Source organism: Oenanthe melanoleuca, chromosome 21 (genome assembly GCF_029582105.1).
Source record: "Oenanthe melanoleuca isolate GR-GAL-2019-014 chromosome 21, OMel1.0, whole genome shotgun sequence".
NCBI classification, from domain to species: Eukaryota; Metazoa; Chordata; class Aves; order Passeriformes; family Muscicapidae; genus Oenanthe; species Oenanthe melanoleuca.
In genome coordinates, this window is record NC_079354.1 from 7,051,989 (window position 1) to 7,066,127 (window position 14,139).

A 14,139-nucleotide genomic window follows, 5' to 3' on the forward strand; every position below is an offset into this window, starting at 1 on the left:
GGTGGAAGTACATCCCAGGATTATTTAGCACAACACACCAATTAAGTTACTATACCTGAAACCAATCTATTTCAAGGGGTTACTTATCTATCTGTAAGGGTCAACACATGAATAGCTTCACAGCAGCAGCAGCTTCCCTGTTAAATCACATTTATGGTCAGGGCATTCTGCAGGACACAGCCAGTCTCTGGGTAGAGCTCTGATTTCTGACCCTTCACAGCTCCCAAGAAGACAAGTCTGACCTGACACACTGAATCTTGCAGTACTGGTCACTGATCTCAGTCTCATCTTTGTCCATCTAAACCATAAGAGATCCTCCCAAGAGCAGAAGCAGCAGGATGTTGGAAAGATGTTCAGTCAAGGATCAATTTAATTGGAATGTTACAACTGCCCGCAATACAGGAATTTGCAAAAATCCTGAAATATTTACAAACCAATTAAAAAAAGTTTCTCCTGGAAACTTACATCTCTCAAGCTACAAGGAAAGAGATTTCTATGCCATTGTACTGTAAACTTTTTGTGAGTGCTGAGAGATTTAATTTACATAGTAATGCTGCAAGCAGGCTGGGAGTGTATATGGAAGAGAGTTCCTTAGCACCAGTAATGAGCAGAAAGGAAAAGAAGGCAGTTCCAGTACCCAGACTGTTTTGTTTCCCATAATTTCAGAGTCTAATAATGCCTTTTAATAAGCTGCTCTCAGCTATGAAGCTGCAATCAGCCTTTGTCAGAGAACACAATGCTGTCCCAGACAGGAAAATAGTTCTGCTGGAACGGACAAAAGACCCCTCCTCGATAAAGGCTTTTTAAAAACAGGGAGAAAAAAGTTCTATCAGTGAAAAACAAATTATGCTGTCTATACCAAGTATCCTTTCATTTCTTAAATGCTAGATAGCAAAAGTTTATCTGTTAAAGCAAAATACATTCTAGAAACACATTTTCTAGTCTACTCCAGTCCTAGTTTACAATTAGATAAGGTTGCTAATTTATAGGGTTTTTATGGCCTGTAAGTGCACTCTAAGTGATGACTGACCATGTTAATTTTCTGTTTACAGTCTATACTACCCACTTACGTCTCTGAACGAAAAATTCAACTACATTAGATTTCAAATCCTCCTATGCCAAGTTTATTCAGGGTGCAGCGGAGACACAGACCCTCCTGAGCATCAATTGCACTGATCACGTAATGGGAGCTTCCCCCTTTTTCAAACTTGTTCCTACTTGCAAGCGATTCCATGCTCCCTCTGAATACCAGCAGTGTGCAGTTACACAGCAGAGCTGAAGGCAGAGCCACGGGACAGCATCTCATGGCCATGTCCTGTCAATTCCTGTCCTTCCCATACACAAGGTTAAAGGACTCCAGAAGCCTCCCCACAGGGCTGCCATTGTCCCCAGCCAGGCTGGGACATAAAGTGCTCATTCACGTGCACGGCAGACAAGCAGCCAAGGGCCAGTGAGCAGCATCCAGCCTCCTTCTGGGTCTTCTGCAAACAGTTTGTAGAAAGATGGCATTTCAATAAACTACATCCATTTTCCAAAGCTTCAATGCTTTCCTAGCACAAACTACTTAGTAGGGAGTCCAGACAAAAATTAAGACAATGTGAAGAATCACCCAAAAAAAATCATCAGGACCACTTCTTAAAAAGATCTGCTTGCTACAACCACATGCAAAAAGATTAAGTTTTAATTGTTAGAGAAATACACATTCAGAGAAGTTCAAAAGAGCTGCCTCTTTCCAAAGACAGTCATACCATGCTTTTGTTTTAGAATTCCTCTTAGTGCTCAGCCTCAGAGCTTGTATTATTAAAGGGTACAGACACCAAGGTTCCAAAGTGCACTTAAGGCTGTTTACTTTGTATCTTCTGGTTAAGGACCCAAGAAGTTTAGGGCTTGGGTTTTTTGTTTTGTTTTGCTTTTTTTCAACATGCTAGAAACAGAAAAACCAAACGCAGTATCACCAAAATCCAATGCTGCTGATAACTGGAGACATGAGCCTCATGAACCTCTTCATTGTTTTGCCTTTTCTACTTCAACACTTGCAAGAGCAAAGACTTTGTCTCCTGACCCTGAGGGGGGAAAAGCATTTTCAGTATTAGTGGAAATTGTGAATTACCTTATATACAATTTAAATCAAGCAAAACATTTGAGATCCAAAGAAATCAAACTTTCATTGTGAAAACTAGAACACTTGAGCTAATTAAAAAAAAAAAAAAAAAAAAACCCACACAGGCCTGCCAGGTCTAGAGCAGCCATCTCCTACTGGGCCTGGCTGGGATGGAGCTCCCTTTCTTCCATAAGTGTGATTGGTTTGTGATTTGTTTGTAGCTGGACTGGTGCTGGTAACACCCCCCCACACAGAGCTACTACCAAATTCCCCTCTTGAACAGAGGGATCTCACCTGGCTTACACTGGCAGGGAGAGCAGAGCTGAAAGCTGAAGCCCAGACAGTTTGTGTGTACCCTGAGCTAGTCTGGCACGTTCCTGCCTCTCATAGCTCTTCCATCCCAGCTTTAACTACTGCTACATCTGTGTTTAATCCTAAGAGCAGCATCTCTGCTTGAGACAGACTATTCAAGCCTTCAGCATAACAGGCACACTTGGCACTTCATGGACATTTGGCATTGGATTTATCTGCTGTGTTACTTTTTCCTCGTGATAATGTATCAGAATCTCATTGTTAATAAAATATATATTAACATTTAATGGCATGAATCTCTTGTTCATATTTTCTCTTTCATAGGAGAAACAGACATATTTCTATTAATCAGTGTTCAATGAGGCAAAGGAATCAGAAGTTATGAGAATGAAAACTTACCAAGGTCAGTGGAGACTCTCTCAAATTGGCTCAGGGCTGTACCAGCATTTGTGGACAAGAACATCTCATCATCACCAGTGAGCTAAATAAAAAACCACCACAACTGTGCAGCTGATACCTTAACTGTGCATATCCCACCATCCACTTGTGCACCTCCATGAACCCGGACAGGTTACAGCAATTGTCCATTTACAGCTTTTAAGTGGCAGTGTTATCTACCGTACTGAAACCTAAAACAAAACCAAATGCTGCTTCCCCTAGCAGTGCATTTTCCCTCCCTGGCTCCTGTCAGCCCAGGACAGCATGTGTAGTGTCAGACATGCCTGCACATGCAAGTTTCAAGTTGATTTCCAGTAAGCATTTTTTATTAAAAGGTCACACTGTACCTGTGTACCTAAACTATGCCAAGGTGTCAATAACTTTTTTGTCACATGGTCAATTTACTTCCTATCATCTACCGAGGAAAGCAAAAAAAAGCAGTCACTGCCAGTTTTGACCATGTTAAGAGCCAATGACCTAGAAATGGTTCCCTTCCTTTAAAGTGACATTTCCCCACGTATATTTTACTTTTATGTATGTGCTCTGATGCCTTGTGACAGATGCCCATAAAATATTTACAATAATGAAGCAGTAACCTACATTTGGAAGGTTCAGGTATTCTAAGTTAAAAGTCACTAATTTAATTAGCCTCAGATACACATCTTTATTACAGCAAAGTATGTGTGTCAAACCTTCACAGGGTTTGTGTCAGTTTATTTATTAGAAATATAAAAATCTGGTACAGACACTCAGGATTATGTTGGAATGAAGGAAAACATATTACTTACCTGCCTTTGCTGGCTTTGTAAGCAAGCATACAGCTACTTAATACTTTGCAATGTTGTGCAGACAAACATGCAATATTTGTTATCATTGTCCAAATCCAGAACAGATGTGACATTACTGCCCTAGCAAGCCCTCTGTGACCATTTTAAAAGATGAAGAGGACAGGTCAGAGTGTGGTGAGGTGAATTGATGCTGTGGTCCAAGGAGCTCATTCCAAGAGGATTAGATAGCTTCATGCATTCAGTTCACAATCTTAACTAGCTTTCACATAATTACAAAGTATTTTGTTTTTCTTTTGACAGTCAAGCAATAAAATATTGTGAGGGAAAGCCTCTGCTTTGGAAACTACTTGGATTGCAGCTCCTTTAAGTACTGCACTTGACCTTTTCCTTTACATTCCTTCATTTCCTAGAAAAGCTAAAGTACAGAGATACAGCAACCCATTTGCTTCATATACCATCCACAAAGAGAAGCAACTTCTCTTCCTCCCTCTGGTGGCAAACCCAGGGCTTTTCCTGCCACTGGTAGATCACTGGGACAACAATTAATTTATCACTCATCTCTCCAATTTCTTTATCTCATAGCCAGGGGTAGGCATAACCAACATTATAAAAGCGAAGCTGGATACATGTCAGAGGTCTTGAATAGCTCCTGATGAATTGGTGCTAGATGGGCAGTAAAGACTTGTTTTGTAGCTTTTATAAATACCATCACCTTGTACCAGCTGGTGTGTGATTCATGCATACAGCCCACCAAAGGAAGTATTTAAAAGTAGAAACAGCCTTAGAGAAAGGTACCAAACTATTTGATACATGTTCAGCTTCAGAAAGTTTGGCATTAAAATGGAAGGACATTATATAAAATAACAGCAAGCTGCACTTTATCATTTGCTTATAAAATTGTAATTTCTTATTCCAATTATTTCTAATTCCTCCTAAATAGGCAAAATATTCTATTCACCTGACTGTCATACCAAGGCCTTACCTTCTCACCAAGCTTTCTGAGGGCAGTCAGGATTTCCAGTTTCTGTTGGGTGTACAGGTCTCGTGGCAACTTCCCAACCATCAAGTCTCTGTCCATCTGCACACCAGGGGGAAACCAGTCAAAATATATAAGCTTCCCATTATTTCACCCAACATAGCAGCATGAGAAATGCAACAGCCTAAAAATATCATCAGTAGTCATGGACGTGCAGCAGTAAGGAACAGAGCTGTCTGTGATTTAAAAGATGTCTGTGAAGTTCTTCCTGAATGTTCAGCAGATACTCTTTACCACTAACCTTGCCTTACTTGATTTCTCCAAACGTGGATCTCTTTTTATCAAAAAATGATAATCCTTTAAAATTATGTATTCACACATCACTGGTACCATGGAGGAACCACATTTGATTTCACTTTATCTGGATCTTCATTTTAGATCTCTGAAACACCGAGTGAACTCTCCACCCCTCAGTACAATCACAGACTCTCCATCTGCAGTTTCCTCAGTTCACTCTGTTATCCCATCCTTGCTTTGAAGCAGGAAGACAGAAATACTCAAGAAATACACATGATTGTCCCAGTTACCTCAATAAGTATTTAAAACTGAACAAATTCTGAAAGAGAACCTCTCCATCTCTATTGGACTTTACCACCAAGTCTTCCAGCACACTCAGGGCTTTCCCTGCAATCATTACATACTTGAATCAGTCTGCCTCAAATAAACAGTTTTTGCAATAAAACAGAAGCCTTCACCTCTGCCAGCCTTGTCCTCAATTGTCTTGGCTGCTTCTTTGCAAACATTCTAATGACTTCTGGAGTTTTAAATGCTTGGCTGATGGCTGCTTGTATTGCCTGCAAGGAGAAGAGCAAGAATGACCAAGACTAACAGGAATCACAAACTATAGCAGCAGGATGAGATTAATGAGGGCTGGAGAGAATCATTACTATCCTCTGCATAATTTGATACATAGAGCTCATCTTTTTAATTTCATAACGAAGGAAATGAAATTTTTTTAAAAATTACCTTTATGGAGGGCTTAAAGAATCCTCTCATTAATGTAACTAGACTGAGAAAGAGCTGTGAAATTTTTCATTACTGTCCATTAATTTCCTACAGTGTTAAGGTTGTAATTCATCAATGGGATTTTTTCCCTTTTAAAATGATGACACCTATCCAAGTTTTTTACATATACAAGTGTATTAAATTATAAAAAGCATTAGTTACATAGATCTAGATATCACATAAAAATTATAGTGAATCACTTGAATCTATTTGCTGTTTCATCAACTCCAGGCAGAACATGAACTTTTTCAGCAACACACCATCCTTACCAGTTGCATGCCACTGAGCTCATCCACCAAAGTCATATCTCCAGACATAATCTTCTTCAGGGAGTCATTGAACTCACTCAGCTGCTCCAGAGTTTCTTTCTTGGTGTCTTCGTACTCATCTGCATCTAGCTCCTCTCTAGAAAGGACCCAAGAAGACACATTGATTCCCAGGATTTAACCTGAGACATCCCATTGAGCAGAGGGCAAAACTGTGATTTCAGCTATTAGAAATTTAAAAGTCACACTAAAAGTTAACATTTCAAAGAAAATACTGAGTATTTCTGCTTGCATTTTCCTCAGATATAGAAAACAAATTTAATAAAGGTTTTTAGAAGTATTTTTACTATCTGACACTAATATCTTACCTAATTTAAAAACAGAAAGCCACAGCAAAACACAAATATAAATAAGCTCTCCCCGCCCAAGATTTTTGAAAGGTACCACTTTCTTCTACCAACCACTTAAGAAAAATACTACTATATAAGAGGAAAATAACTATTTTTATTACCTGCATTCTTCCAGATCTTGAAGTTGCTGCATTAATCTGTCCAGCTGCTCCTCCAGGTTTTGTTTTAGTTTACTGGTCTCCGTTGTTCCTCTTGAAGCCATTTTCTGTTTTCACATTAAAATGTTTTTTCTACATTACACTCCTAAGAGAAAGTACATATCATTGTTTGTATTAACAACTTAAAACATATTTAAAATTATCTAAATATTAAAATATGCACTATCTTGCTGATGGGACGTTTAATCACAACACCCAGAGATCCCTGCAGTGGAAATACAGAAATGCAAGGTACAGAATTATCTTCAAAGCAAGAGGTGGTCCAACAGGCACAGCACATACAACCAAGCAAATGTCAAACCAAGCAGCAATTCTGAAATACAGAGGCCCCGCTATACGAAACAAAAGACTGGACTGTCGGGCGGCCCCTTGGAACGCTGCTCAGAGCAGCCCGGGTGCAGGTGTGTCTGAGGCAGCACCGGCGGCCGCCGAGAACCAGCGCTCCCCGGATCGCCCTGGGGCGGACGGACACGGACACGGACACGGACACGGACACAGCCACAGCCACAGCCACAGCCACAGCCACAGCCACAGCCACAGCCACAGCCACATCGACACACAGCCACAGCTACGGGACGCGCCGGCTCCACGGCCGCTCTGAGGGCCGGGCAGGGAAACGCGACCCTCGCTCCGGACGGGCCGAGCGTGGAGCGCCGAGCGGCCTGCGGGGCGCAGAGGGCGGAACTCGGGCACTCCCCGGGCCTCTCCTGCCCGATCCAGGCCGGGCTCCAGCCCCACTCTTCCCCCTCCGCCCGCCGGGCCCTGGCCCCTCACCCCTCAGCCAGGAAGGCCGCGGCAGGGCGGGCGCATCCCGCCCCGGCAGCGCCGCTTCCGCCGCGCCCGGGCCAATGAGCGGCAGCGGCCCTGCTGGCCCGGGCACAGAGGGCACGGAGCGGAGATAGAGCCGGGATAGAACCGGGGGTGAGCGGGGATAGAGCCGGGATAGAGCCGGGGGTGAGCGGGCACAGCCCCAGGGATAAGCAGGCACAGAGCGCGGCTCACCGGGGATGGGCGGGGGGTGCTCGCTGGGTGGGGACCGGGCCCCCTGCATACCCCCGGGGGCGGAGAGCCGCGGGAGGATGTCCCTGAAAGCCCGCATCATGCTTGTGTTCTATATACATGCCGATGTATGAACATATTTGACAGATATTTGCCTCTGAAACATAAATGAGATCAAGCAAAGGATCCTCACCTGCTTATCCCCGGAAGGTGACTGGCAGGTTGGGCTCCAGAGCCATCCCAAGACCTGCTGTAGGCATATTTTGATGTCTTTTAGTGCAAGGTGAGTTTATGAGGCAATAATTGCCTGTTCCTGTAAACTGTAAAATTAGCAGCACGGAAAAAGACATTTGACTAACTCCCGAAAAGGCACTCTATATTTCCATCTTTAAATTTTCTACATTTTTTGCACTTTTTTTTTTAAAGGAGAAAAACCAACCTTTTTCAGCTTTGCAGCATGAGTCACTCTTTGTGCATTACAAAGATAGGCTAATTCTTCTTCCTGTTCCCATAGTAACTCTCCTAGCCATGCCCCTGTGAAGCTGCATTTCAAGTACCACCAGCCCTTCCACTGCTGAGCTACTCTGCAGTAATGAACATTTTAAAAGTTTGTGAAACTATTGAAAGCACAGAAGAGTACTAGCACTTACAAAATAGGAAGCCTTGCAAGAGTTCCTTTTATCCAGGGGCTGTTTGATGTGAGGACACAGTTGCTGTTACAAGGTTTGGCTGTGATGGTGTCTCAGCGCTGGGGCTGCTGTGAACATCACTCAGCCTCTCTGTAAGGGAGACACAGTGTCAGGGTGACCTTGTGGTATTTCTCCAGTGGTGATGTTCCTGTAGAAACAATGGCAGACAATTCTGTGCTCCTCAGGATGTCTCAGACATCTCGCAAACAGCAACAGCCCATTGCAGTTCTCCTTTGTTAGGCCCCCATGTGGGAAAACATCTTGGCAAGGCAGAATATTCTCAGGAAAGAATACAGAAGCAAAAATGTGTGTGAGGTATGAGGACAAAGTGAAGTGTGAGGAGAAATTAAATGATATGTAGTGAAATTTCCTTATTTTCAGCAATTCTTAAACACCTTTTTGAAACTGAAGCTCAGAATTGGAACAGAACTGTGGTATTTTAGAAAAGGGAAAAAACCCCAGTATTTCATTGCAGCTTTTACTAAACTTCTGTAATTTACTGTTCTTCTCCCACCTTTTCCACTGGTACACCTAACACTTGCTGCAACAAAGCAAATTGACTTTTCTCATATTTAGTCTATAGCACTCTCTTCCCACATACCGTGCTGAATTATATAAATTACCCCGTTCACATTTTATATTTCAGAAAATGTAAATAAATCCCAAATGAAGAAATGTTGATGCTGCTCTCCTCCAGTATTTAATACAATATAATATGTGACACAGTCTTGGTTTTATAGATCATGCTGGAAAGGCTCACTGCAGTTTAGAGGGGCAAGACTAGGAATGGTAACAGGATGTTCTATTTCTCTCTATAAGCAAAAGAAGGAAGTTACTTAACAAAGAAGTTCTCTGCCTATGTGTCTCTTTGCAGTTGATTGGCACTGGCAGCTTAAAAAAGGTGCAAAATTTTAATGAAGTTTGTCCTGCAATCAGGACAGATAACCTCTCCATGTGAAGTTTAAAGGCATGAGCTGCTTTTCTTCAGAGTGGGCACTACACCATCCTCTCTGGACAAGCAGCCTCTTTGCAGTGATTTCATATTTTAATCAGTGATTTCATATTTTAATCACTTAGAAATTGGACAAAGAATTGTCACGTGAGCAGTCACAAGCCAGGTTGATGGAAGAAAAATACAGCTTTCAATTTGATCTTGAAATTTTATCTTCTGCTTATTGGCAGCACAAGTAAGTAACACTAACTCTTATCCCATCTCCTGTAGAGGCTGGTACCTGGCACCAGCATTCCCACCTGGCTCTGTGGCTGTGAGGAATGGCCATGGAAGATCCTGACAGGAAGACTGAAGTGGTACTGCTGGCCTGTGGGTCCTTCAACCCCATCACCAACATGCACCTGAGGCTGTTTGAGCTGGCTAAAGACTACTTCAATGAAACAGGTATGGTAATTTAATAACTCTGAATAGCTTTGCTAACCAGACACTTAAATGTTAAGGTGAATATCTTGTGTCTTTGAACACTTGTTTGACAGTGACAGATATTTTTGCAAATGCTAATCAGATATTGAAGCTGATATGTGTTTATGTCTTATACAAAACCATGTAGGCCATTATGAGAGAACTCATGTGTTGCCTATTACTGATTTTAATGAGCTAAAGCACAGGGTTTGTAGTTTATAGAAATATATCTTTCTGATATATCTCACTAACTCTTTCATTGTGCTGCCCTGATAGTGCAGAAGTGTCCTGTATTTTTCCACAAGGCTGGCTATCAGCTGCCATTGCACTGGATAATGGTTATGTCACAGGTTAAATACAATGCAGGGGAAGTAACATCTGCTCAACCACTTGTCATGTTCTTGTGTGATGTGTTTTTTTCCACAGGAAAATACAAAGTAATCAAAGGCATCATTTCACCAGTGGGTGATGCATATAAGAAGAAAGGTCTGATCAGCGCGAATCACCGAGTGACCATGGCAAAACTGGCTACAAAAAACTCAGATTGGGTGGAAGTTGATGATTGGGAAAGCTGCCAGAGCGAGTGGTTGGAAACCCTAAAGGTTTTAAGGTATTCTTCAGCCAACCTCTAAAAAGTCTAATGAACCTATAGAAGGATTAGGAATGGTGTTAACTCTAACAAGCTGGGATAACTGAGAGATAGGTTCTTTTCTAGGCCATAATATCCCAAATTTTTCCTACATCTTTAACATACCTAAAATACATCTGTTTTGCAGATATCATCATCAAAAGCTTTTATCTGCTGGTGTCAATAACAGTCTGCAGGATGCTGTACCCATAACAAAGCTGGGACGGAAGAGAAAACAGGAATCAAATAGGCACGAGCCCATTAAAAAGAAAAATCAGAGTCCGGCTGTAAAAAGTTAAGTTTGCTTACAAATTAAATGGTTAATGATCCTTGTTATTTCAAGAGAATTGCACAGATGAGTAACTTTTATGGTAGCTCTTGGTTCTGATGTCACTCAGTAACTTTATTCCCTTAGATTCCACAGCATAAGGCATTAGGTCCCTTTAATAAAGGGACTCCCATAACCTTTATTCAGAAAAATCCTGTGTTGTAGCACTAATTATAAATTACATACTCTGGCTCTTTTAAAAAATACATTCCATTGTCTCATCTTAACCAAAAGTACAGAGAGAGCAAGCCAAGAAATTAAATGTCCCTGTCAAGTTTGCTAAAATCTGACAAGCCCTAAACCAAGCCCTATTTCTCCTTTAATTTTCTCTTTAAGGTGTCCCACAGGTTAAACTGCTCTGTGGAAGTGACATGCTGGAATCTTTTGGAATCCCCAATCTGTGGAAGTTGGAAGACATCACTGAAATTGTGGAAAAACACGGTCTTGTGTGCATCAGTAGGGCTGGAAACAACGTCCAGAAATTCATCTACGAATCTGACATTTTGTGGAGACATAAGAGCAACATCCACCTGGTGGAGGAATGGATCACCAATGACATTTCCTCCACCAAGATCCGGAGGGCGCTGCGGCGGGGGCAGAGCATCCGTTACTTGGTTCCGGAGGCGGTGCGGGCGTACATCGAGCAGCACGGGCTGTACAGTGCCGAGAGCGAGGGCAGGAACGCGGGGCTGCTGCTGGCGCCCCTGCAGAAACATGCCAGCGAGCCAGGGGCTCACTGAACTGCTGAACTGCTGCTGGCGCCCCTGCAGAAACATGCCAGCGAGCCAGGGGCTCACTGAACAACTGAACTGCTGCTGGCTCCTCTGCAGAAACATGTCTCTGACCCTGGGGCTCACTGAGCAACTGAACTGCTGCTGGCTTCTCTCGAAACATGTCTCTGACCCTGGGGCTCACTGAACAGCTGAACTGCTCTCTGCAGGGGAAAGGCTACATTTCAGTACAGGAAGGTGTGCTTTCTAGGGTCTACTTGGGGGCTTTTCTTAGGTACTAGTGGGCTAATTCTGTACATCTGTAGTTAGTAGTGAGGTTTTGTGCACTCAGTGATTGGACCTACACAACCTTTTTTAAGTCCAAGAACAAGATTTCCACATTTTAATGTTTTGTCCCAGTGCACTGAAGCAAGTATAACAATTCACATTGGTACATGAAAATTGCAAATGTATAAGCAAAACAAATGAAAATGTTCTGATTAGCTTTAATTCAAACTACTCTGCTATTTATAAAACAGTAACACAAGTATTTTAATAACTTACAGTGTCTTAACAAAGTTATTAGGTTTCAAAAGGTACCATTTACTTAGAGTAAATCTATGTAATTTTTTTTTTTAAATTGTCAACATGTGGTTCACCTCAAAAAAATTATTTAGCTCTGTCCTGGAAGGGAAAAGTTTCCTCCTGGCTGAAGTGGTTTTAGGTATAGCGTGGTTTGAGCTGCTTGACTTTGAGCTATGCAGCTGCTTGTTTGCTGTCATACAGTTTGCTTCCAGAAATGTCTTGTACTTTACTTTCAAGTAAAAGTTCAAGTTTCCAGGGCTGTAATGTTAAGCTCAGTATTGTTTCTGATGGAAGGACAAACCTACCTCAGGAACTGGTTTAAAGCCATTGATTTAATAGATAGAAATTAATAATAGTGTCATTGCACTGATTCTCAGACACTTGTCCCTTTATTACAAATAATAAGTTTATTTCATATAACAAAGTATTTTTTGCTTTTGAGCTATAAGTAGAATATAATTATATGTAGCCAGAATTGTTTTCTGTTACTAGAGAGAAAATGGTAGGATATCAATACTGACTGTAAAATATTTTCTGTGCTAGAAATCTGGTTTTAAACCTAACAGATTATTGTCTACAATGTATGAACATAAGCTAGAGAGGCACTGTGACTTTTGTGGTGATAAAATTCTACCTCCCTTTATTTGCTTCTATCTCATTTTTGTTTGGATTATGTGCCTTATTGAGAATGCCAAGGTTTGCCAGCCACTTTCTCAAGGGTCAACAGCTCTTTCATGGGATCTCCACAGGATGACTGGTCACGTTTCTCAGATCAAACCCAGCTGAACTTGAGACTCTGCAGGCAGGCAGCCAAGAGGCTGTTAGGCAAGGCCAGAGCAGGGCCCTGCTCCACACCCTGACTGACTGCTGGCTGTGCAGCATGGGTTTTACTGGCAGCATCCAGGGGATTGCTTGTTACAGCACTAGAAGTAATTGCACACTGGCCATCTCCTGTTCCAGTCAGTTGGAAACACCAGCACCACAGTCAGTGCTGGGGCTGTTCATGGATGTCAGACAGGCAGAACTTTCAGGAGTGGACTCTTGCCAGATCCTCAAGAGAACATGGGGCCCTTTAAACCATGCGTCATTTAGACTCGAAATATTTTATTAGTGCTGCAGCAGCAGCAGGACCTACTTGATCTGCTTCTGTAATTGGGCCACATTCCTAAGAGAATGTGTTAGATGCTCAGTGCTTCACAGCAACTAGCATGGAAATGGAAAAAAGTATTTCCACAAAAATAAAATCAGAAATTTGAAGGGAGAAAGGAAAGAACCGTCATAGGATGTGGCCAGGGCAATAGGCAGTTAGTTCTTAGGAGCTCCGTAGGCAGTTCTATGGCTGAGACTTTAAACACTAACCCTGGTGCCCTTTAGAGGTCCTTGTGTGAGGTTTAAGTACTGATTTGCAGAAAGAAGGACCACACCCCAGACTATCTGCATAATTTAAAATGTTATATCTGGACTTTGACAGGACTTACCAAGTACTGACTTCTCTTTACTTGCAAGAGTCAGTAGTATTGCAACAGTGCTTTACTACCATAACCTCAGAACACCAAATTGTGGGTGAAGTGTGACTATTTGAGTGGAGAGGAAACTAATTTTAATTTCTCTGTGCCATTCCTGGTTTAGTGTGGGTTAGAGAACAATATCCAGCTGCAAACAGGAAAGAAGCTTTGACGTCCTGAGTTCCTACTTGCATGATTCTGAGTCATATGGATCAGACTGCCAGCTCCTAAAACAGAGCTATACTTTGGAGAAACTTCTCTGCAGAATATTATCCTTCTTACTCAGCCTAACACAAGTCAGTAAATAAAAAAATGTAGTAGATATAGGTGTGTTTCCTCACCTTTAAATCCCTTATTTCCTCTCACAAATTCCCTAAGTGCTTTCTCTTCAAAGTCAAGCATTTTTCATTTGCTTTTCAAAACACATCGCTGGGTCATCAGGGATTTCTTTCACTTTACTGAAGGTGAAGTCCAACAGTGAAGCTTACCCTCTGCATCATGTGCTCTGCTGCCTGTGTGTTCTGCCACAATGTGTAGCATCTAATAAACCATCAGTGGGAACTGCTGTCCTTTATGTGTCAAGAACAGAAAGCCAAGGCAGGAGCTACATCCTAAATACACAAGATTACTCTTTAAATTTTGTTTACTTTGACTCCAGACATAAACAACATGATAGAATTCTTGTATCTGTGCCATAGGTATTGCTTTAGAATTTGTTGATATAATACAATCCACAGTTTAACAGTCAGTCTCTTGTCTGTTCAAGT

General features: G+C 41.9%; 2 protein-coding genes across 5 annotated transcripts; one reads left to right on the forward strand and one right to left on the reverse strand.

The window, feature by feature from the left end:
* Positions 1-1,663: 1,663 nt before the first annotated feature.
* LZIC (leucine zipper and CTNNBIP1 domain containing) lies at positions 1,664-7,981 on the reverse strand. 3 transcript variants are annotated; one of them, XM_056507961.1, is made up of 7 exons: positions 7,707-7,981; positions 6,458-6,599; positions 5,950-6,085; positions 5,371-5,469; positions 4,622-4,717; positions 2,813-2,894; positions 1,664-2,063 (listed from the first exon to the last, which is right to left on the reverse strand). In XM_056507961.1, the coding sequence occupies exons 2-7, from the start codon at positions 6,556-6,558 to the stop codon at positions 2,005-2,007; spliced, it is 573 nt and encodes a 190-aa protein (XP_056363936.1). In that variant the 5' UTR covers positions 6,559-6,599; positions 7,707-7,981; the 3' UTR covers positions 1,664-2,004. The 3 variants fall into 3 exon arrangements, with proteins under 3 accessions (XP_056363936.1, XP_056363937.1, XP_056363938.1); XM_056507962.1 differs by lacking the exon at positions 7,707-7,981 and adding an exon at positions 7,289-7,373; XM_056507963.1 differs by lacking the exon at positions 7,707-7,981 and adding an exon at positions 7,075-7,163.
* NMNAT1 (nicotinamide nucleotide adenylyltransferase 1) lies at positions 7,342-12,510 on the forward strand. 2 transcript variants are annotated; one of them, XM_056507959.1, is made up of 6 exons: positions 7,357-7,435; positions 7,661-7,796; positions 9,425-9,598; positions 10,043-10,226; positions 10,393-10,538; positions 10,909-12,510. In XM_056507959.1, exons 3-6 carry the CDS (start codon positions 9,475-9,477, stop codon positions 11,310-11,312), a joined length of 858 nt encoding a protein of 285 aa, XP_056363934.1. In that variant the 5' UTR covers positions 7,357-7,435; positions 7,661-7,796; positions 9,425-9,474; the 3' UTR covers positions 11,313-12,510. The 2 variants fall into 2 exon arrangements, with proteins under 2 accessions (XP_056363935.1, XP_056363934.1); XM_056507960.1 differs by lacking the exon at positions 7,661-7,796 and having other exon boundaries at positions 7,342-7,435.
* Positions 12,511-14,139: the final 1,629 nt, after the last annotated feature.

Coding starts and splice junctions, on each gene's coding strand:
- LZIC (XM_056507961.1), bottom strand. CDS start 6,558: ATGGCTTCAAGAGGAACAACGGAGACCAGTAAACTAAAACAAAACCTG. Junction 6,086..6,457: donor CAAGATCTGGAAGAATGCAG/GTAATAAAAATA, acceptor GGTCCTTTCTAG/AGAGGAGCTAGATGCAGATG. Junction 2,895..4,621: donor TCAGAAAGCTTGGTGAGAAG/GTAAGGCCTTGG, acceptor TTTTTTATTTAG/CTCACTGGTGATGATGAGAT.
- NMNAT1 (XM_056507960.1), top strand. CDS start 9,475: ATGGCCATGGAAGATCCTGACAGGAAGACTGAAGTGGTACTGCTGGCC. Junction 10,227..10,392: donor GAAACCCTAAAGGTTTTAAG/GTATTCTTCAGC, acceptor TCTGTTTTGCAG/ATATCATCATCAAAAGCTTT. Junction 10,539..10,908: donor TCAGAGTCCGGCTGTAAAAA/GTTAAGTTTGCT, acceptor TTTCTCTTTAAG/GTGTCCCACAGGTTAAACTG.